Below are 20,720 nucleotides of genomic sequence, written 5' to 3' on the forward strand. Positions count from 1 at the left end.
TGTACTTGTATCAAATTGCTTTATTTGTCTGCCTTCCAGTCTCGCTGCAATTGCCATTAAAAATGAATCGAATCGCTGAGGGAAATGATGTAAATACACAATTAAATAAATGACAGTTTTGCACATTATCTTCTCCACCTTAGACAACACACACATGAAGCACATTCAAATATAAATTAACACAGGGCTTTCCAAGTTTAAAAAAAGATGAGAACTTGTTTCGCTATTTCTAAAAATCCCGACGGCACGTGTGACATTTAACATGAATATTATGCTCACACAGACGTCATGATTCAACATATTCTGAATAAATGTGATTTGCGTCCAAATAATGTCATTAAATACTGTCTCTCTGCTACTCCACACAATATATTTGCCATGCTTAACAATAGTGAAGCCTAAAAGAGAAAAAAAGGATCTTAGGGCCCTTTTTTCATGCCCAGTACGAAGCGGCTCCCCTCATTTCAATTAAAATCCGGGCGGTACAAGCGCACACAGTCCTTGACATTGCGGGAGCAGAAATTGACGCGCTTGTTTCTGAGGGATGATTGGTGCACGCAAAGTGTGCTTATACACACAAACTGCAAGACCTTTTCCACTGGGGATGATGTAGTCGGGCAGCACGTGACACGGGCAATTGGAGACCCCGGATTGTGCATATATGTATGACGCTCCCCTACTCCTCCCCACCCCATTCATTTAGTTCATTTCTTCAATGATTCAGAGTGATTGTCCCTCACTTTTGTCATATTTTTGAATTAAATAAGATGACATCCACCACACACATCTGTGGAGCGCACAATCTGTCTGCCTGCGCCTAGAACAAATCCACAAAAATTGCGTTACATCACTTGCGGCACTAATTAGGCCTGGTGTTGCCAAGTCTATAATACTTTTTTTTGTCACCAAATTGACAGATGTGCGGCAGTTCAGTCTGGAACGCCCGTTGAAGCATAGTGCGTCTACCAAATTACCAGCTCAGTGGCCTCGTAGCAGCTTAGTGGCCTAGTGGTAGAGTGTCTGCACTGAGACTGAGAGGTTGTGGGTTCAATACCAAAATACTATAAAAATGGGACCCATTGGCGCCCTGCTTGACACTCAACATTAAGGGTTGGAATTGGGGGGTTAGATCATCAAATGATTCCCGAGCATGGCCCCTGCGGGTCAAATGCGGAGAATGAATTTCGCCCCACTTAGGTGGGTGTGGCAATCAGGGGTACTTTAAATTCACAAACACACTAAACTGGACTTGCCGAGGCACACAAATGACGATGAGCACACGCAATCAATGTTTTCTGTAAAGCAGCTAACATGAAGTCACCTTTTGGATCATATTAGTCACTTTAGAGAAGAGAACCTAAACAGCCTTTGATGAGACATCATCCGATAAACTGCGAACATCGGGGGCCGTAAACTCCAAGCTGCTTGCCTAGGAGACTGATTACAGGTCAGTTGAGCTTTGACCAGTGCCAGTCAGGCAACAGCTAAAGAGTCGGTGCAGTACCGCAGAGAGCTACTCAACAGTTCGGCGAGCTCTTAAAGCACTTGGCTCTTGGTGGAGGAGCAACGCGGTGGCAGTCTGTGGGGCACTTGAAGACATTCATGAGAGTTTCTGAGAACACTTGCAACTGCGCGGATCAACTGTTGTCCTTACGAGGACTTTTTCCAGGTTCTCCTTTGTGACTCAGCCTCTTCAGAACCTTCATGGGTTTGAACTTTGCCCCTTTTTTCTTCTGCTGGTCTCCATCTGACTCCTTGTGGAAGTCTGATGAACAGGGGGAATGACACAATAAGTAGAGGACAGCATGAAGTCATCGGAATAAGAAATGTTTTTGATCCATTTAACTCTACACAAGGTCTTAATTCCCCAAATGTTTGGATTTGCCTTAGCAAATTTTACAAGAGGCTAAATATTGACTAATATTGACTGATTAAATGTATCTAAAACAGGGACGGCTAACTGCGGTCCTCGAGGGCCGCAGTCCTGCAGGTTTTACTACTCAAACTGCAACTAACAGGAGCGTTGTCAGGCTTATGCGGAGATTGCTGATAAAATGATCATGAATCAGCTGTGTTTAAGAAGGGAAATATCCAAGGCCTGCAGGACTCCGGCCCTTAATTCCTGATCTAAAACAACAACATTACAAGTCAATGTCATGACTATACTACCATATGAACGATTGCGCAACACATCAAGGAAGCGTGCGGACCGACCTTTTTTCTTCAGCACAGCTTCCATAAACTTATCCTCCTCTTCCTCCCTGTGAGAAATGTGCTGTTAGAGTTGACAGTCGTGGATAGTGGCACATCATGATGCAGGGCGCCCATGCACACCCAACAATATTTATTAATTAACAAAGACAAATATATCTCTTCATCTATCTATGCCAGCGACCAATCATTCCGACAGTATTCATACTTTTAGTGCCTTTTTTTGTTTGGTGGTAAAATGAGGGCGCCATGACTCAATAAACGTTACAAAACATTGTCCTAAATGACATTATTACCTTTGCCTGTCCTGATCCATGCTGTTGACTATTTGGTTGCGTTGTTCAATGATGGTAACCAGCTCAGCCATCAGCTGCTGCTCACGGCTCTTGTCCTCCTCAGTCCAGTCTTTCTCTGAAAATGCGAAACACCTTCCTCACATATTTTTAGAGGTCGAAGGAGCAGTTTATTTCACCCCACGGCAGAAGAGGGCTTCAATAAACACCATGCGAATGTTGGGCATGGTACAACTGTATAGCATTAACGTAGCTTACGTCATATTTACTTCAAGCTTATGTTATTAATACACACAATAGGCACTTCCTGTGCCTCCACACAGTCACGCTCAGATGGAGCAGATGAGCTTTGCGCAGCTTCGAAACAAGCAGCTGGATAACAAAGGAAGGCGCTCTTCTCTTGAGCCCTCGACCAACCTGGTTTGTTGAGAAGGCACCTCAGCTCGTACTCCACATCGGCCTGTCTCTCCTCAAGGTTCTGCTGCTTCGCCCTGTGAGGAGCATGAAAAACAATGAGTCGCACTTTTCTTTCAAAGGAAAAAACAAGACTTAATGCCAAGGAGGTATGTGACTTGTGGGCTTTCGATAGCACACTGTGTTATGTTTCAACCAAAAAACAAAACAAAAGATGACGTATGGAACAGTAACAGGTATTGATCCTGGCAGCTGAAAAAATGAGCTCGATGAATTGACATTCAAATTGAATTGAGTTTTTTTTTTAGTTATTGAGGTCAAAACATTGTCACATTTGCATCTTGCTGCATTCCAATACGTACGTGTAGACCAGCTCAGCATCCCGCCGGACTAACTGATGTTTCTCATGAATGAGCGTGAACCAGTCAACCAAAAGGCGCTCCTCATCCTCATCTGAAAAGCACAGACAATCACCTAGAAACCTCTATGGCATCATAGACACAGGTCGGTTTAATTTGACCTTCTGTAACCTTTTCAATGCATATGTCCAACTGTTTTCTGCACAGTGAGGACAAGCGGTTCAGAAAATGGATAAATGGATGCAACTTGCATTTTGCCTTTCTCGGACTCTTCCAGTCTCTTTGCATCTCTGTTGCAACCTGCTGATGACACTCAAAGCTCAGTGGCCACTTCCCCCCCTGAGAACATCCTGTTTGAAGTCTTGCAATGGCAAAGTACTGTTGATCAATTGATACATCTTGGTCTCGTGATCTCAACAGCAGGATGAAGAGGACATGTATTCATCTTTCCTCATCTAGTCATCCATCAAATGCCTGTTATGAAATTTGCCCTTCAGCTCCTTGTTAGAGAACAGCAAGTTGAGCAAAAAGTATTGAAATGTTAAAAAGTTGGACATGTGCATTCAAAGTTGGTTTAAATTATATTCACCTGAAAAGGTTATAGTGCAATTTGGGTTCTTGAAACTGCAAAGTCAAATTTTTGGGGAGCAGTGGGTGTTGTTTCGTGTCATCTGTGGTGATGGTGTTTATATTTTGTGACAAGCTGCTGTAATTTCCCGACTACAAAGCTCACCTGATTAAAAGCCGCAACAGCTAAATTCAGCCATATAAACAAATATGTACATATATTGGCTGCTGATCGCACAGATGGATTTAAAAATAATAATAACACTTTTGTCCAAACAATGCCAAACGTGACTAGTTGGACAGTAAGCCTGAAAAGTCATTGATCTCTACCTTAATTTTGTGCACTACTAAACCCAGCAAAGCTACTTTCTCAGTCTCGTCGCATTGAGGCAAATTCGCAGAGGAGCATTTGCAGTCCTCTTCATCGCGCAGCATTCCAAGCCTTTTGAAGCCGGTTAATAATAATGAACTATTTGACACTGCTGTCAGGATCCACTGGCAAACCTCAGTAATAGTTGTTCCTCTAAGTGTTACTGTTACGCTTCACTTTCAACACCCCCCCCCCCCCCACTAAACTATGCAAATGACTGATATGAATATTCAGTATGAGGGTGAACTCGGACAGTTTTATTGGTCCACTGTGACGTATTGGGTACGTTTTATTGGTCAGATGTGACGAGACTATGTGCATAATTAATGGTGGCTTGAAACTCGTCAGTAAAATGTGTTAAATAAACAGCAGGATTCAAAGTGTGGCAAAAAAGTAGCGGCCTATAGCCTGGAAAGTACGGTATTTGTGTAACGTTCCTTAGACAACAGTCAAACAGCTGAGAGGCACTCTGGCTTCATACCATTGGGGTTGTCTCTGAGCTTCTTCTCCAACTCCACGCCTCTTAACTCCAGCTCATCCAGCCGTATCTCCAGCTGACTCATCTCCCCGTGGATATCTTCCACCGGGATGTACTGATCTGACTGCACCTGGTCAGTTTTTGCATGGTGAGAACCACGTAAGTGCAAGTTTGGAAATATTCTCTTGAAAAAAATGTCAGTGTTTGTACCTTGCGTTTGATAAGTGGGAAGCCATGACCTGGGGCTGGGGGTCTGGAAGGACGAGGACCTTTTGGGGGTTTGCTTTTGGATTTACCACGGGAGGGAGAAACTTTCCTGTTGAATGGATTTTCCTTACAAATGCGCTAAAAGAAAAGAAAAGAGATCATTAGTCTTCATGAATGTTCTGTATTTGTAAATGATTCTGTTACCTTGTGCGAAGGGGTGGCCCCTGAGGCTAATGGGCTGGGAGTGTTTGTGGGCCGTGGTGGAGAAGGTCCAGTCGCTTTGGTCTCGTGGCTGCGACTGACCTGCGGGGTGGCAGGTGCCGAGCTCGCATTTGACGGCGCGGGAGATGCAAGGCTAGAATGAGGCAGACGCTCAGCGGAAGAGGAAGGCGAGGCAATAGATGGCGAACAGATGGAAGGCTCCGAGACGCTTTTGGTGAAACCGAGTTCCTGGTCACTGCCTCCACCGGGGGCCGAACAGGCTTGGGAGGAGCTGTGGTCGGAGCCAGAAGACAGACTCTCCACACTGAGAGCTGGAGAGCAAGACAATTGATGATAATGTTAATGAACTGAGTGGCACACAGGGATATAAGAAAGAAGAAACCAAAGGAGCAGAAGGGTGTGAATGTAGATGGAATGAAAAACTAAAAAACACATTTGAAACACCAAAAACATTATTATTCAGAATAACTTCAGGGTTTCCCCCAGTGCTTTATAGGCCTGGCGACCTGCTGGGCTTTTGTTAATAATAGTAACAATAATAGTGTCTTGTCCACTAACCTTGGTAAGCAACAGGTGGCTGTGGTGCACGAGGTGCCGGTCGTTTCTTGCTCTTCGCACTTCCCGGGCTCGCCGAGCGGGAGGAGCTTTCGGTGCTGGGGGGCGTGTCCACACCGGAGGCTTCAGCCACCTGTGTGATGTTGTACCACGGATGACTCGCCGCCAGGGCTGTCGGAGTCGCACTGCCTTCCTCCTCGTCCTTTGCCTCGTTCTTTTCATCCTCATCATCCTCATCATCCTCATCAAAGGGGTTGGAGGGTAACGTGGGCGTACTGGGCCTGGAGCTCTCCTCTTTAAGAGAACACACAGAGCCTGTGTTGGGGGGTGTTGCCAGTCCTGGTGGGGGAGGGGGAGGGGGAGGGGGTTTCTTCTTCTTGGTTTCTGATTGGACCAAGGCAAGCCAGGGTGGGTCTTTGGGTTTATGTGTGCCAGTGGACAAGCTGGACAGTGAGACAGACACATGGAAACATCACAGAGGTGAAGACCACACATCCAAACAAAGGCATGACGTGGTCAACATTTAATATGATGTCAAGACAAGGAAAACAAGTGATGATGTGGTCAGACATAATGTATGAAAACAAAGAAAAAGAAACGGGTTCCATAGAAATTCACATACCTTCTTGGAGACTGGGATCTCTCTCTGGGTTTTGGAGGGGTGGGTGGCTTCTGGTGGTCACCTGCAATTCCAGAACATTTGTAATCATCACTCATTTCCACCTGTCAATCATTTTGACAGCACTCTTGATCGCGCACCTGCTGCTTGGCTGTCTGCTGTCCGTGGTAGCTTGACTCGTGGGGATGGGCGGGGCGGAGGGCTGGGCTCCGCAATCCGGCGGGGTGCTGGCACCGGTCTGGCGACAGCTTCATTTTGATTGACAGGTTTAGAGGGGAGATCCCCATTAACCTTATTACTGTCTTCTGCCACTGCTTGTTCATTCTCATCCTCATCACTCTCGTCGAAAGGGTTGGGAGGAGAAGATGGGCGATGTTCTTCTTCTGCTTGTCCACTGTCATTAAGCAAATCTGTGTCTTCCGAGGAGACCCCATTGTTTGTTGGTACAGGGGTGACTATGACAGTCACATTAGCTGGTGTGTCAGTGTCATTCGCTTTCCCCACAGGGGATGGAGTCATTTGCTGGTCTGTCTCAGAGGTTGAGATGTAAGGGGTGTTGCTGCGACCTATCCTCACCGATTGGACTGCAATGGGTGGCTTGCTAAGATCTGGTCGGCCATTTTGGTTTGCTGAAGCTTGCCTTGCAAGGTGGTGGGTGCAAACCAAAGCCCCAGACTCACTTCCTTGTTTGTAAGACCCAGGTAGCAAAGTGCTACGACACTCAGTGCATCTGGAAAAAACAAGCACAGGAGAAGGCTCAGAAACCCAACAGCTCGGACAATCAGATATGACATAATTATATTAACTAAACTAAACTAAACACTATCATATATGTCAATTGATTAATTAGTGAGTATATGTGACTTTATTGTCATTAATCTTTTTTGTTGTTGTAAGCTTCCCATACAGAACAACTGCCAGAAGTTTTTACTAGTGGTGTCAAAACTAGTGCGTCAATTTTGAGTTAATTTAAAGTGTCTTTAATGCCACACATTTTTTTAAACACGCGATTAATGACTACCCCTTACTTTGAAAGCCTGTATTGGGGGAATTCCAGTCGCAATGCAGCAGACATGTCCATGTCAAAATTTAGCAGCAAAAAAATTAATAATAATGCAGTTGTATTTTACAATTTTTAAAATGTGCAGAATTTCACAAGTTACTTCATGCTAAAAATTAGATAGCTCTTAATATGAAAAGAATAATGCACCGAGCTGTCACCAACGTCTTACAAATTATGCCATCTAGCGGCAGAAAAATGACCAACACAAATTAATATCACACTCGTAAAAAATTTTTAGTACAGTACATCTTTTTAATTTGAACTTAATCTTATGAATTAGTATGAAATTGCTGTATCAATGACTTAAAGATGCAGCCACATTTCTATTCGTTTAACATTTTTCCACTTTTATATTAACAAGAGTATGAATAAATTGAAGGAAAAAATATATTTTATTGTCCATTTATAATTGTACATTTAGTACAAATATAACATTTGCAATTACACGTGAGTTAAATATTTAAGTCATAGGATTAATTACGATTAAAAATTGTAATCGCCTGATGGCTGACACCCCCCTAGTTTTTACAAAACATCACGAAAGCAGGATCCACCAAGACAAGTTTGGACGATTTCAGTGTGGAAGAACTTGACAGCCCTGACCTCAATTGCATCATACCTTTGGTATGATCTTGAATAGACATTGTGAGACAGTCCTCTTGTCCAATATCAATGACCTCTGACCTCCCAATTTCCCACAGACACTATCTATCCAGGAGAACGGGCGCTCAGTGCTCACCTGAAGCAGTTTCGATGGTACAGCTTGTTGTCCACCAAAAACCGCTGCACCAGATGGACGTGCTGCTGACAGGCAGTGCAGATGCTGCTGAGTGTGGTGCGTTTCGACACTTCTAGACCCGCCACCTTCGTCTGGCCCGGCTAGTGCAAGTATTTCACAGGCAGAGGACAAGGAGGAGACGTCAGGGGAGGGGGGGGGGGGGTTGTTGAGATGCAGAGCAATGAAGGAGGGGAAGATCAAACATGGAGTCAGGATTTGAGGATGTGAATTCTTCATTGTGTTTACCTCGCTACATCTACTTCCTGCAACATCTTCAGCTTCATCCAACAGCATTATCATTTCAAAAGTATAAAAGCAACACTTATTGAATTTAAAACATCTCTTGATCGATATGAAATACACTCATCCTAACTTAATGATTTTAATACGAGTTATAAAAAATAATCACACCACTTAGGTTAGTAATGGTAGTTTTAAATTTACATTGTGAAGGTCAAATTTCCAGTATTATTTGAAGTTTTTTTTTTAAATTGGGGTAGAGGATATTAGTGGTTAGCAGCAACCTGTTCCAAAGCATGACACACAATGTTAGGAAAATACAACACCACTATATTATGTACAAGAGCAGGTTAAAAAAGACTGACCTATCTGTTTTACTTTCATCTCTTAGCCCCCCACCACCCATTACTGCCTAGGCTCAGGAACAGAGAGTGGAGGGGGGGTCAGATTGGGGGAGGGGGGAGTACACGAAGAGGTAGTGGAATGGATTTCCACCTGAAGAAATGATGACGCCAGTACATGGGAGTGTGAGATGAAGGAAAGAAGATGATGGCATGCCAAAGAGAAGAGAGACAGGATACACAGGCTATCTTTATGGACTGCTACTGTTGTTGCCCTCACACAGAACAGGGAAATATTAAATACATACTGTATTCATATACTGAAAAGGAAAGATGGGATTTTGTGTTTTACAGAGTTAATATTACCCACAAAATGCACATAACATTATTTCAAACCTCATATATACACACAAATATTGGACAAAGATTGAGTTTGCTTATTCATCTACTTAATGACACAGTAGAGCTGAAAAGCAATGCATGCAGTTTTAGAGGAGAAATGAACTGGCCTGAGAAATCACAATCAACACATGCATGAGGAGGACCCTTATTTGACTGTCGGAACTTGTTTTCACATTTTCCTCAAGTCTTGTTCTTACCTCAGACTCATCCTCTTTGTCCTCTAGTGGAGTTGGAGGCCTTTTCGGGACAGGCTCATTTTGACTAACAGAACCGAGCCTCTTCATGCAGGGAGGGTTTGCTGTAGGAGTAGACAATGAGCTCATTTAGTAAACACCTACTGGGTGAGTATTATATATATATATATATATATATATATATATGGCATTTCACAATACAGTACAGCATTTGGACTCAAACGTTGCATTACTGTAAATCAAAATCAAACATGCCCTTTATCCAGCCACCTCCAAAATACAACAAGATCAGATTCTGGGTTCAGATCCCAGCTTGGATTTTTCAGTGTGGTGGTTGCATGTATGTCATGCCCTTACAGTTGATATAAAGAGTCTACACACACTTGTTCAATATCTTTTTTTGTGGGGGTGGGGGTACAAGTTAAATAATTTAAAGCTTTTTTTTACAATTCAAATTGGGTACAAATCTTTTCACAAGAGGAATTAAAATTAAACGTGATGCGTAAATAAACCACACGTAAATGTGGTTGCACAGCTGTGCACACCCTCTCATAACTGGAGATGTGGCTGTGTTCATAATCACATTCAAACTCATGACAAATACAAACCTAATTCCCAAAAAGTTGGGACACTATACAAATTGTAAATAAAAACTGAATGCAATTATGTGGAAGTGCCAAAGTTTAATATTTTATTCAGTATAGAGCATAGAGAACAGGTCAAACTTTTAAACTGAGAAAATGTATCATTTTAAGGGAAATGTTATGTTGATTTTAAATTCCATAGTGTCAACAAATCTCAATCTCTTTTCCTACGCAGCCATGATGTTGTAATTGGTGCTGGCATTATCATGTTGAGAAATGCAAGATCTTCCTCTGAAAGTGATCATGCCTGGATGGGAGCATATGTTGTTCTCCAATCTGAATAGACCTTTCTGCATTGACGCTGCCTTTCCAGATGTGGAAGCTGCCCATGCCACACGCACTTATGCAACCCTATACCATCACAGATGCAGGCTTATAAACGGAGTGCTGATAACAACTTGGGTTGTCCTTGTCCTCTTTAGTCAGTATGATATAGCGCCCCAGTTTTCCACAAAGAACTTCCAATCGTGATTGGTCTGACCACAAAACAGGTTTCCGCTTTGCCACACTCCATTTGAAATAACCCCTGGCCCAGAGAAACGCCTGCGCTTCTTGGTCTGCTTTAAAAATGGCTTCTTCTTTGTACTGTCGACTTTCATCTGGCAACGGCGGCTGGCACGGTGGATTGTGTTCACCCGCAATGTTTTCTGGAAGTCTTGCTGAGCCCTTTCTGTGATTTCCCTCACAGGAAGCATTCCTGTTTGCGGTGCAAGGACGTTTAAGGGCTCGAAGATCATGTGGATTTTTCGGCCTTGACCCTTACACACAGAGATTGTCCCAGATTCTCTGAATCTTTGGATGATGTTATGCACTGTAGATGATGTTTACTTCAACCTTTTTGCAATTTTTTCGCTGGTTAACACCTTTCTGATATTTCTCCACTATCTTTCTGCGCAACATTGGAGGAATCGGTGATTCTCTACCCATCTTCGCTTCTGAGAGACACTGCCACTCCGAGAAGCTCTTTTTATACTCCATTCAAGTTGCCAATGGACTTCATTAGTGGTAACTGGTCTTTTAGCTGCTTTTTTTTATTTTTATAAGTGCAATTTACTTTTCCAGCCTCTTATTGGTATTTGTCACAACTTTTTTTTAGATTTGTTGGCACCATGAAATTTACAATCAATTTATTTTCCCCTTAAAATGATACATTTTCTCAGTTTAAACTTTTGACCTGTCATCTATGTTCTATTCTGAACAAAATATTGAAATTTGGCACTTTCACATAATTGCATTCAGTTTTTATTCACAATTTGTATAGTGTCCCAACTTTTTGGGGATTGGGTTTGTACATCACGGATGATCTGGATTACCACTACAGGGCATGTGCATCACAGACAGGCAGACGGCTAGCAGGAGCGGTGGGAGGCGAGACAGTTTTGAGAGAAAAAGCAAAAAATAAAACGACACGGTTGACTATTAAATTAGCCTTTGACGGATTTGGTCGCCGACATCGTTGTGACGAGTCGACTAATCTTGGCAGTCCTAATTAAAGAACAAGAAAATCTATTATTGCCTTCAGGGTCTTTTGTGTACTAACCTTGGGACTTGTTATTGAAGAAGTTGTAGTACTGGGAGACATAGGTTATGACACTGAGCCTGTCAGGAACCTTCATTGACACCATGTCTTCTGGATCCAACAGTGCGGGTATCCCGAGCTCTGCCTCGGCCACCTCAAAGGCCTATGTTAAAGCAAAAACAAGAAAATTGCCTACACAGTCTCTCTTTTGTCTTCAGCAAACATTTGTAATCATCCTTGAAGTGGGGCTATAAACAGATCATGGACACAATCGTGCAAACAGCAAACTCATTCTTGGCCAACAAGCAGTAAATACTTTGGACTTAAAACCTACTTCGCAAACCATTGGGTGTGTTACATCACCATTAGTCGGTCATAAATTTGTGTACGACCACAGTGTCATAGTAGAAATTAGAGGCTAGGTCCCGCTATACCTAACATCACTGGCCAGGTGTATACATATACAAACTCAAACACATGCCAGTACACTTACACATGAAGGCAGGACCAAACCATTATAAACTGTGGTTACATGATGACAAGACATGTGACAGCAGTCTTATGAAGAGGTTGAATATGGGCCGACTGCTTGTTGACAAGATTTGTTGGGAAAGACAACCAGAGAGGAGTTCAGCTCATGAAAACTAAAACAAAAAAGGAATATGACTTAAATAGTTGCATGCGATCCTCATTTGCAGTCATAAATGACTTACTCACGCCTAAGCCTTAAGGATATAATCAACGATTTGTTTTCACTCATTAGTCAGCAGATTTTGTTTCGGGTTCTTTAGCCAACGTTTTCAGTGGCTAAAATGAAGGTTGGCGGCAGCAAAGCCCTGCCAAAGTTGAGCTCACACTTACAATGAGGAGACTCCCATTTCAGCACTGAATGTACTCTTGATATACTGACAGGTTGAAAACAACAAGAAAAATATGTTAAGTTTGTGCTGGTTTCATAATCAGCACTTATGTGCAAAAAAATCTAATTTTGCATTTCTTGTCCTCTTTTTGTGGTAAGAGTACCGGTACTTGTCAGAAGCGTTGCTTATTTGCTGCAACGGAAGCAAGGATTAGCGACTTGGGAGCAGCTCTGCACCGTCACAGGACAGTGATTAGCCGCGTTTGCTATCCAGCCACATCAGAATTCCCACGGTACTTCACAAGTATCAGGGAAAGGGAGGATGGTCATTTACGCACTGTTTTTAATCAGCTGGGAGCTCAGCTGACCTCGCCGTTCCTCCAGCTTCGTCAGGCAGATACGATGACGTGATCAATAAGTCGGTGGAGTCCAAACCTATACCCAGAGGCCAAATTGATTCCGTCTACTGCATATACGGCACACCACTACTTGTATACCAATGCCAAATGCTTAGAATGTAAATGCACAGTAACACAATTGAATGTGGTGTGCATGTGAACCACTTACGTGCGCCTCTGACTACAATATAATAACTCACAGGCTCTCAAGTCATCTCAAATTCAAAATTCATTAGGCTTTTACAACAAACTCACACAAAGAATGAACTTACCAGTCGGTTGTTCTCATAGACGTCATCTTTAGACAGTGAGCCAAAGTCTCTGCAACCAGACACACACACACACACACAACATCAATTTGTCAGAAAGCGTGTAACTGGGACGATTTACTAAGAGAAAAGTGACTACAGCGGATTTGTATTTAGTGACCTACTTCTGTTAAGAACCTCCCAAAAAGGTGTCTGAACGGCACGATGGACAGACCCGCTAAGCATTTAAACTATTTAACTGCTACAGTTTGTTACTGCAACCCCCAACTCAATGATACAGGGTGGGGGGAAAGGACAAAAGAGAAAAAAGTGGCAGTGGTATGATTACAAAGGGCCCGGAGCTAGGAAGCCAGGTTCTCCTCAGTAAACATCCTGCTTTAAAGTGGAAAATATCTGAGGTGTTCCTGAATGAAAGCGTGCTTGTCCCCATGTTTGCAAAGGCATGTTGGAAAGAGTGTAGAAGTCTAAATAACACTGAAGAGGGAAAAACACAGAGAGAGGGCTTGCGAGACTATGTAGGTGGAAATTCCAGCAAGGCCAAACCCCCTGAAAGAGCCCACACAAGTGACCTGTGTTCATTCAGAGCCGGTCCCAAGCGCATAAACACAAAAAGCAGCAGCTCCATTTTAAAGGCTGGACTTGATGGTCTAGCACACACCGCAACTGTGTCAAATCTGTTCAGGATAATTTTGGAGTGTCACACCCTCATACCGATGACGGATAGTGAACCCAGTCCACCATGACTGTGCTTCATTCCATAGTTTATTTTTGGCAAACTGTGGGTGAGATCGTTTTGTGTGTCATACTAGACACCTGTTGTACATGTGCAGAAGAAGTTAGATTATGCCATTCACAACGTTTTCACAAGGATCAGTGAAAAAAATCTGGATCCGTAGTAAAATTTGATTTTATTGTACAATTAATTGTACATTTCCTTTGGGCCCACCACTGCCTACTACAAATCCTACAAGATATTAATAAAAAAAAAACATGTTTTGGGGCATAATCTTGCTGACAGTCAAAGTTGGATAAAAAGAAATGACAGGTGCAAATTTGCAATGATTAATCAACAACTAACTAATCAATAATTATTTTGATAATCAATTAATTGGATAGAAGCTTTGTTTAATTTAAAATGGTCCAAATCCTTGGAATTTCATCTTCTGGTCAGTAAATATTCTCTGTTTCCAAGAGTCCCCTATGAAAGCAAAATGTGACTTTTGCAAACATCTGCCCTTATGTTTGCAAACAATGATCAACATATTTTTGCCTATTTTCTGAAATGTTATGGACCAAACCAGTAATTGAATCACAATTAATGCATGTTTGTGCATTTCTGTACTGAGATAATGTCCCTTTTTTAAATAAATGGATGGAAATTAAAACTTTTTATATCCCATTCACCGACAAAATAATTAACAGATCAATTGATTATTAAAATTATCATTAAATGCATATATCTGGTCATCAAAATATTAGCTGTTCTTTGCCCTTACCTGAAAACTGTCAAACTTACATTGACATTTAATGGGGATGTTTGTATAGATTTAAGCACGTGTATACTTACTTACTAATTTATAATCCAAAATTATTTTCGAACTTGTGCAGTGTGCACCCAATTCTTGTTACTAATTGAATACATCATTTCACCCTGGAAAATACCTAATTAAAACCCCCCAAACTAATGTTACAATCATGTCCATGATTAACGTAAACTTCTAACCACAACTGTCTAACTCCATGAGAACGCAGTGGCTGCAGAGACTCACTACAATGGCCATATTAGAGAAGTAAATCCAGTTTGACAGGCAGAGGCCTTGGCTGCAGATTACCCTGACGGGTTGTCTGTCTGGATCAGAGCGAGCCGCTCTGGGTGATTGCAGCTACTGTACACACTGGGGGCCAAACAGAGAGCCATGCTGGGACACAAATGGAAGAGACAGAGCTCAAAAGATGACTATTTAGCGCATAGAAACTGTGCTACTTGCAGAGTTACTGCTGTGCACAGTTCAGACATTTTCCATTCCATTGATTTAGTCATCCAGGGGAAGTTTGCTCTGTTCTCTCATTTTCTGGACCACGGAAGAAAAACTTCCTTCGCATCCCATTTTCCCCTTACAAAATAGGCGAGGAAATACTGTCAACAACACTTTGCACACTATACCCCAACAACTGCTAAATGGGCTGCATACACCATACCTGTCACGTAAAGTAAAGCCAATTTTCGATTTTCACATGTGGATTATATAACATAAGAGTTGAGCCGATCTGATAACGGATTGGAAATGTGGGGCCAATCACGTCTTTTCCAGCTAATTGGCATTGGGTGAAAAAGATCAGATTTTCTTTAAATGTATTCATAAAGCATCATTAGCAATGCATTTTTACACATAACGGCCCGGAATAAAACTTTTATACCCATACTCACTGCAGTTTTATAACCCTGGTAACTCCATGCCGGTAACTGCACGATGACCTAACAGCAGATCAACTCCAATCCAAACTTAATCAAATAATTGAATGTAAGAGTTACAGAAGTGATTAAGTGGTGGTTACATTCCATTTAGATGAGCCGGTTCACAGCACATGACTGCTGACTAGACTTGCTAGGATTATTAATGGAATGGATTAGAGTCATCTTTAACACTATGACTCACACCTTAATGTCTCCTGTTCCGACAAATCAAATACGTCGGATGGGGAAAGGGCCCGCTAGGACAAACACACACAACACCGTGTATTTATATTCTATCTAATGTGTGTTTGTGTTTATGAAAGCAGAGAGTGGTGCGTTGTTCCGTGCAGCACAATGCTTGTCAGGCTGTGGTAATTACAGCACAATGAACTCCTCCCAATGTGTATTACAGTTGATTTCGGTGTCTCATGGATGCTATACTCACATTCACATATCCAAACTAAGGATGTTCAATACCACTTTTTTTCCGGACCGATACCATTATTAGTAGTACGGTACTCAACTCTTGAATAGTCTCTAGTCACCGTTACCGATACCAAGTACTGATACCACTACTTTTGATACATAAAAAAACCACACACAAACAAACAAAAAATATCCATCCCTTAAAACTGCATGAAATGAATGGCAATTTCCTATTCTTCTAATTTCTAGTTCATGATTTTAATGTAAAACAGTCACAGCCTCACCCTAGCCCCTAACATGAGAGCATATGGGCTGTTTTCAAGAAATTGTATTAAAAAATTATTATTATTTTTAAATGTAGAGAACGAGATTCGAACCCGTAATATCACAACTTTGTGGTGAACTGCCTTAACCATTTGGCACGAGCTTCTGGCGCAGAATTTGTAGGTTACTGAGTGAGTGATGATTATACCAATGGAAAAAAATCTACATCCGCCGTTTATTAGTACGTCATTAAAAAAAAAAGTTTCTTGCAATTTGTCAGAAATAGGAGAGTCCACCGGCGACGGACCGACGGACAGTCCGTCACTTCCAATGAACCGCCTACTTCTGCTACTTGAGTTCTCGCATGATTCACGGCAAAATAGCGCCAAGTGGCGAGTTGCCGGCCAAAAAAATACCTAAGGAACTCCTGTCTCGTGGATAGTTCATTACAGTTCCAAACTCTAAATGTGTGGTTGCAAAGAAGGCACAATTTCATAGCATCATATTTCCACAACCACTGGGATGTGTACTTACATCAACTCTGGCCTGTAGCGATGTATGATGGCACAAAATGCCAAGCCGTCCCGAAAGGACGTCGACATGTCCTTGATTTCCACATCGTGATAATTTTCACACTGTATCCGACACCACTCCTGAAGAGCCTTCAGAGATCCCATCATCGTGCCGTAGTGTTCCAGGCGGCGTCAGTCATCAGAAGAGTTTCGCCGAGGGGCGACGGGAGCGCCGAAACGTCACTTTTAACTACCAATGCGACACCGCGCGAGCCAGCCAAATATTAGCCAACTCTTTCTAAATCGAATTGCATTTTAGTAACAAAATTCTGACCTCCGTGATGATATCTTCACTGGACTTTAATTTCAAGCAGACAGATGGAAGAACACAACACGGCTGATATCCCAAGTTAGTTGCTAGCTCCAAGCTTACAGTAAAGTTCTTACAGCGGCCAACTTTGCTAGCAAGCTAGCAGCGTCCCAGGCAGTACACTACAATGTTTCTTTAAAATCACGACTTTGGGCAGAACCGAGGAAAGATAATTCAATTCCAATCCAAGCAGATGTATCAGCTTCCTTCGTAGTGTGAGGTGTGGACCGCAACACGCTTTTTCTTTTTTTTTCTTTTTTTGAGGGGGCTTGGTTTGGCTGTACCGCAGTGGCGGTTATCGCTTTGAGAGAGAAAAAAAGTCCGTTGTTAAAAATCGCCCCAGTCGAGCACAGAATCTTGTAGCCGATGTCAATCCATTCTCGCTTGCTTGGACTGAAGCGTTGGCAACCCTTTAACCTCCACAATCAATGTCACTGATGTTTGATACCGCGCCGCGCCCCACCAGGGGCGCTACGGAGAAACTAGACGACCATTGGATAATCCCGCGATATTACAAAACAACGCGAGATCTAACACCTTGTTTGGAATTCCCAGAAGATGGCAGAAGCGCCGCCGGAAGAGAACACCCTCCAGTCGCGTATCAGTAAGTAATATTAAAGATAATGTACGTTTATAAACGTATCAAGATGATGTATTTACGATAGTCAGTCCTGATTTGTTGCTTTCGATTGTAGCTTTATTAATAATGGTTTCTTTCGACTCAAGAATAAGTGCCATCAAAAAACGTTTGGAGATTAAACAGTGTTGGGAAAGATTTCTTAATCAATGTGTCATCTCATCTGCATGTTTTCCACGTTTACAGACTTGCATACTATAGAACGCGCACTTAAGAATAGGTCGCAAAGCAAACGTGGAAGTCTGAATACTAATTTAATTTAAAAAATGAAGCTGCCTTAACCCAAATGTCATATTGTGACCTGAATTAATGAATCACAAATAGACGCGTACAACGTTGCAATTTCACTTTGATCCTTTGAAAAACGTCACGAGAAATCACTTGTCATTCGTAATTAAAAAAACAAGGCGTTTGTCTTAGAATAACTAACGTCTGAAATAAATCTGCCTCCTACAGATAAGGCCACCAGTCCTTTGAATAAGGACACCGATTGGCAAAATATCAAAGCGTTTTGTGAGCTTCTCGACAATGAACCTGATGGGTGAGCATTTTAACTATTTGCATGCGTACAGCATTTTCCAAGTATCTGCAAATCCTCCTCACAATTTTAACGCTTCTACAGGTTTTGCTTTGTAAAAGCATGCGCTCCATAAACTCATCACAATGATACATGCCTAATCTTTTTGATGTTGATTGTACTAAATTGTATTTTACTCCATAATTTACCACCTGTATGTTTTTAAAAATCAGTCCCCAGCTTGCAACCAGACTCCTGGTCCACAAAATCCAGTCTCCTCAGGAATGGGAGGCCATGCAGGCGCTACTGGTAAGTTCTTGCTTACAGTATTGATTTTACCTACTTTTGTTATTTCAACACAATCTCTACAAGTAGGTTTTGTTGTTGTCTCCAGGTTCTGGAATCCTGCGTGAAGAATTGTGGCAAGCGGTTTCACAATGAAGTTGGAAAGTTCCGCTTTCTCAATGAGCTCATTAAAGTGGTCTCACCTAAGGTAACAATTACTGCTGTTTATCACTTCAGTTACTCTTCCGCAGTAAATCAATGATAATATCAACAGGAAAGGGAAACTGCCACTAAAATGCACTTTACAGTGTTTTCAGTTGCAGGTTCAACCAAACATAAGCTTGTATTTACAGAAAACAAATATCTATTTTACTGTATGCTATGAGTTGTGTAAACAGCCGTTTAATGGTGAATTTCAGTGGAGGGCAAGATACACACCCACGTATGATTCGTGATGACATGGCCCCGCTTGGCCATCATTGGTTGCAGGTGATCATGCTACATTGCTTGGCCTATCTGTGCTGCAGGAAATTTGGTGCGCTTAGTAATCGACTTGTGACTGTTGTGATGGTATGTCGTGTGATTTTTTTTAATTATTTGAATCTCTTCATGCTCACTATGTCAGGCAAAAAAAAAAAGAAAGTACTGTTTTCATTGTACCCTAAGATGCATGGGAATGGGGGCAATAACACAATTCTCGTTGAATTCAAGGTGAAAAGAGACATATTTGCTGAAAAGGCTACCCTCCCTCACCAGTAAAACCCTTTGTGTTGAATTTAGGAAGAAATATATATATTTAATTTTCAATAAAGAAGGGTTCGGTGAATGCGCAAAGTAAACTGGTGGGTTTCAGTACTGGTTCAAACACATGCTGGACAGCTTTCATTATGCCGCAAGTCTGTTGCTGAATTCTTCAACAGTAATATTACAATGTTATCTTTTGTTTGCATTTTCTGAAGAAAAAAAAAATCTTCCTCAATATCTCTTTCATAGTACTTAGGTGTCCGTGCCCCTGAGCGAGTCAAGACGAAGGTTCAAGAAATGATGTTCAGCTGGACAGTGACACTTCCAGATGAGACGAAGATAGCTGATGCCTATCGGATTTTGAAGAAACAGAGTGAGTCCATCAGGCGTTTGAGAATATCATTAACCAAGTTGAAAGTGTTCATTTAAGAAGCCATATTTCCCCTTGGATGTTTTCATATCTGTTCTCCCTTTTGGCACATGCTGAGCAACAAGCATGATACCATTGTTCCTAGTGATTGCTAATAATATAAGCAAGTAAGTCCATTTTATTTACGTAGCACTTATCGCACTGCCTGCCTGCACTATCTTACTGCAAAGTAAAAAATAAAAATACATCTCGTCCTACAGGAATGCCTGCCTAAACAAATATCTTTGTCTGCTTTTTATAATGTCTGCAGTGGAGGCAGCTGTTAGTTCAAATGGCCGTTCATTCAAACTCCAACGCTGTTCCATTTTAGTTTTTAATGTTGTGTGAGGAACAGTTAGCAATACAGTGACACCAAATCCACAAAGTATGGAGGGGAGTATCACCGAGCACGTTAAATAACCCCTACAATGTATGTATAATGTCATAAGTAACAACCCACTTATTTATGATGTTAACAATACATTTCCATACCCAGATGGCTATGAGCCATCAAGGAGGGTCAGAGGTGCCCCAGGTCGTTTAAACAGGATCCCCGCTGATGACGAAAACTATGGTTGATATGTCTCTCTTCCAGGTATTGTCAAGCAGGATACAAACGATAATGTGTCCTTCCCAACCCCTCCACCTAGAACCAAAAGCACCATCTTTGAGGATGAAGAGAAGTCGAAGGTATGTATACTAGTATGCCTGATTATGAAGAACCATCGAGCAAGGATACTTTTGACCAGTCTGTAATGTTCTTTTTTGTTTTTTAGACGCTTTCTCACTTATTGAACAGCACTCGCCCCGGAGATCTAAGAGCTGCAAACAAGCTCATTAAGGAAATGGTCCAGGAGGTGAGTCATTTGTTGCCTTATTGCCTCCCGCGGTGTACAGCATGAGGCCACACACATATCTCTTTGCTCTTTTCTCTCTGTAGTCTCTGATATAAGACAATTTGATCCGCATCTCGACACATGGGGTGCAATACGTTTCAATTTAAAAGTTGAATGATTTGATTCAGTGGGATTGCGATTTGATTCAATGTGAGTTTCTTGTCATTTTACATACGGATGAATGAACTCGTCAGTGATGTAAA

The 20,720-nt window shown here is 41.9% G+C and overlaps 2 protein-coding genes across 4 annotated transcripts in view; one reads left to right on the forward strand and one right to left on the reverse strand.

Moving 5' to 3' along the window:
- micall1a (MICAL-like 1a) lies at positions 1–17,538 on the reverse strand. The gene is made up of 16 exons (XM_086083133.1): positions 16,682–17,538; positions 13,006–13,054; positions 11,498–11,639; positions 9,317–9,417; positions 8,098–8,237; positions 6,436–7,025; positions 6,299–6,359; positions 5,680–6,119; positions 5,104–5,432; positions 4,903–5,037; positions 4,696–4,822; positions 3,281–3,371; positions 2,922–2,995; positions 2,508–2,622; positions 2,215–2,261; positions 1–1,765 (listed from the first exon to the last, which is right to left on the reverse strand). Exons 1-16 carry the CDS (start codon positions 16,825–16,827, stop codon positions 1,638–1,640), a joined length of 2,715 nt encoding a protein of 904 aa, XP_085939259.1. The 5' UTR covers positions 16,828–17,538; the 3' UTR covers positions 1–1,637.
- The window catches only part of LOC147170063 (ADP-ribosylation factor-binding protein GGA1-like), a 9,325-nt gene continuing 6,138 nt past the window's right edge, over positions 17,534–20,720 (forward strand). For all 3 annotated transcript variants that reach the window (XM_086083134.1, XM_086083136.1, XM_086083135.1), the window contains exons 1-7: positions 17,534–17,633; positions 18,123–18,207; positions 18,417–18,492; positions 18,578–18,676; positions 19,462–19,585; positions 20,217–20,311; positions 20,398–20,478. In XM_086083134.1, coding sequence (XP_085939260.1) covers positions 17,588–17,633; positions 18,123–18,207; positions 18,417–18,492; positions 18,578–18,676; positions 19,462–19,585; positions 20,217–20,311; positions 20,398–20,478 — 606 coding nt within the window. In that variant the 5' untranslated portion in view covers positions 17,534–17,587. The remainder of the gene's footprint in view (positions 17,634–18,122; positions 18,208–18,416; positions 18,493–18,577; positions 18,677–19,461; positions 19,586–20,216; positions 20,312–20,397; positions 20,479–20,720) is intronic.

The sequence above is a fragment of the Leptonotus elevatus genome, chromosome 8 (assembly GCF_054856555.1).
Source record: "Leptonotus elevatus isolate MCC_2025b chromosome 8, RoL_Lele_1.0, whole genome shotgun sequence".
NCBI lineage: Eukaryota > Metazoa > Chordata > Actinopteri > Syngnathiformes > Syngnathidae > Leptonotus > Leptonotus elevatus.

Bases quoted from the DNA above. Each gene is read 5' to 3' on its own strand.
- micall1a (XM_086083133.1), bottom strand. From the start codon at position 16,827: ATGATGGGATCTCTGAAGGCTCTTCAGGAGTGGTGTCGGATACAGTGT. The intron at 13,055-16,681 runs GTAAGTACACAT...GTCTGGTTGCAG, and splicing joins CGCTACAGGCCAGAGTTGAT to AGACTTTGGCTCACTGTCTA. The intron at 5,433-5,679 runs GTTAGTGGACAA...CTTGCTCTCCAG, and splicing joins GCCACCTGTTGCTTACCAAG to CTCTCAGTGTGGAGAGTCTG.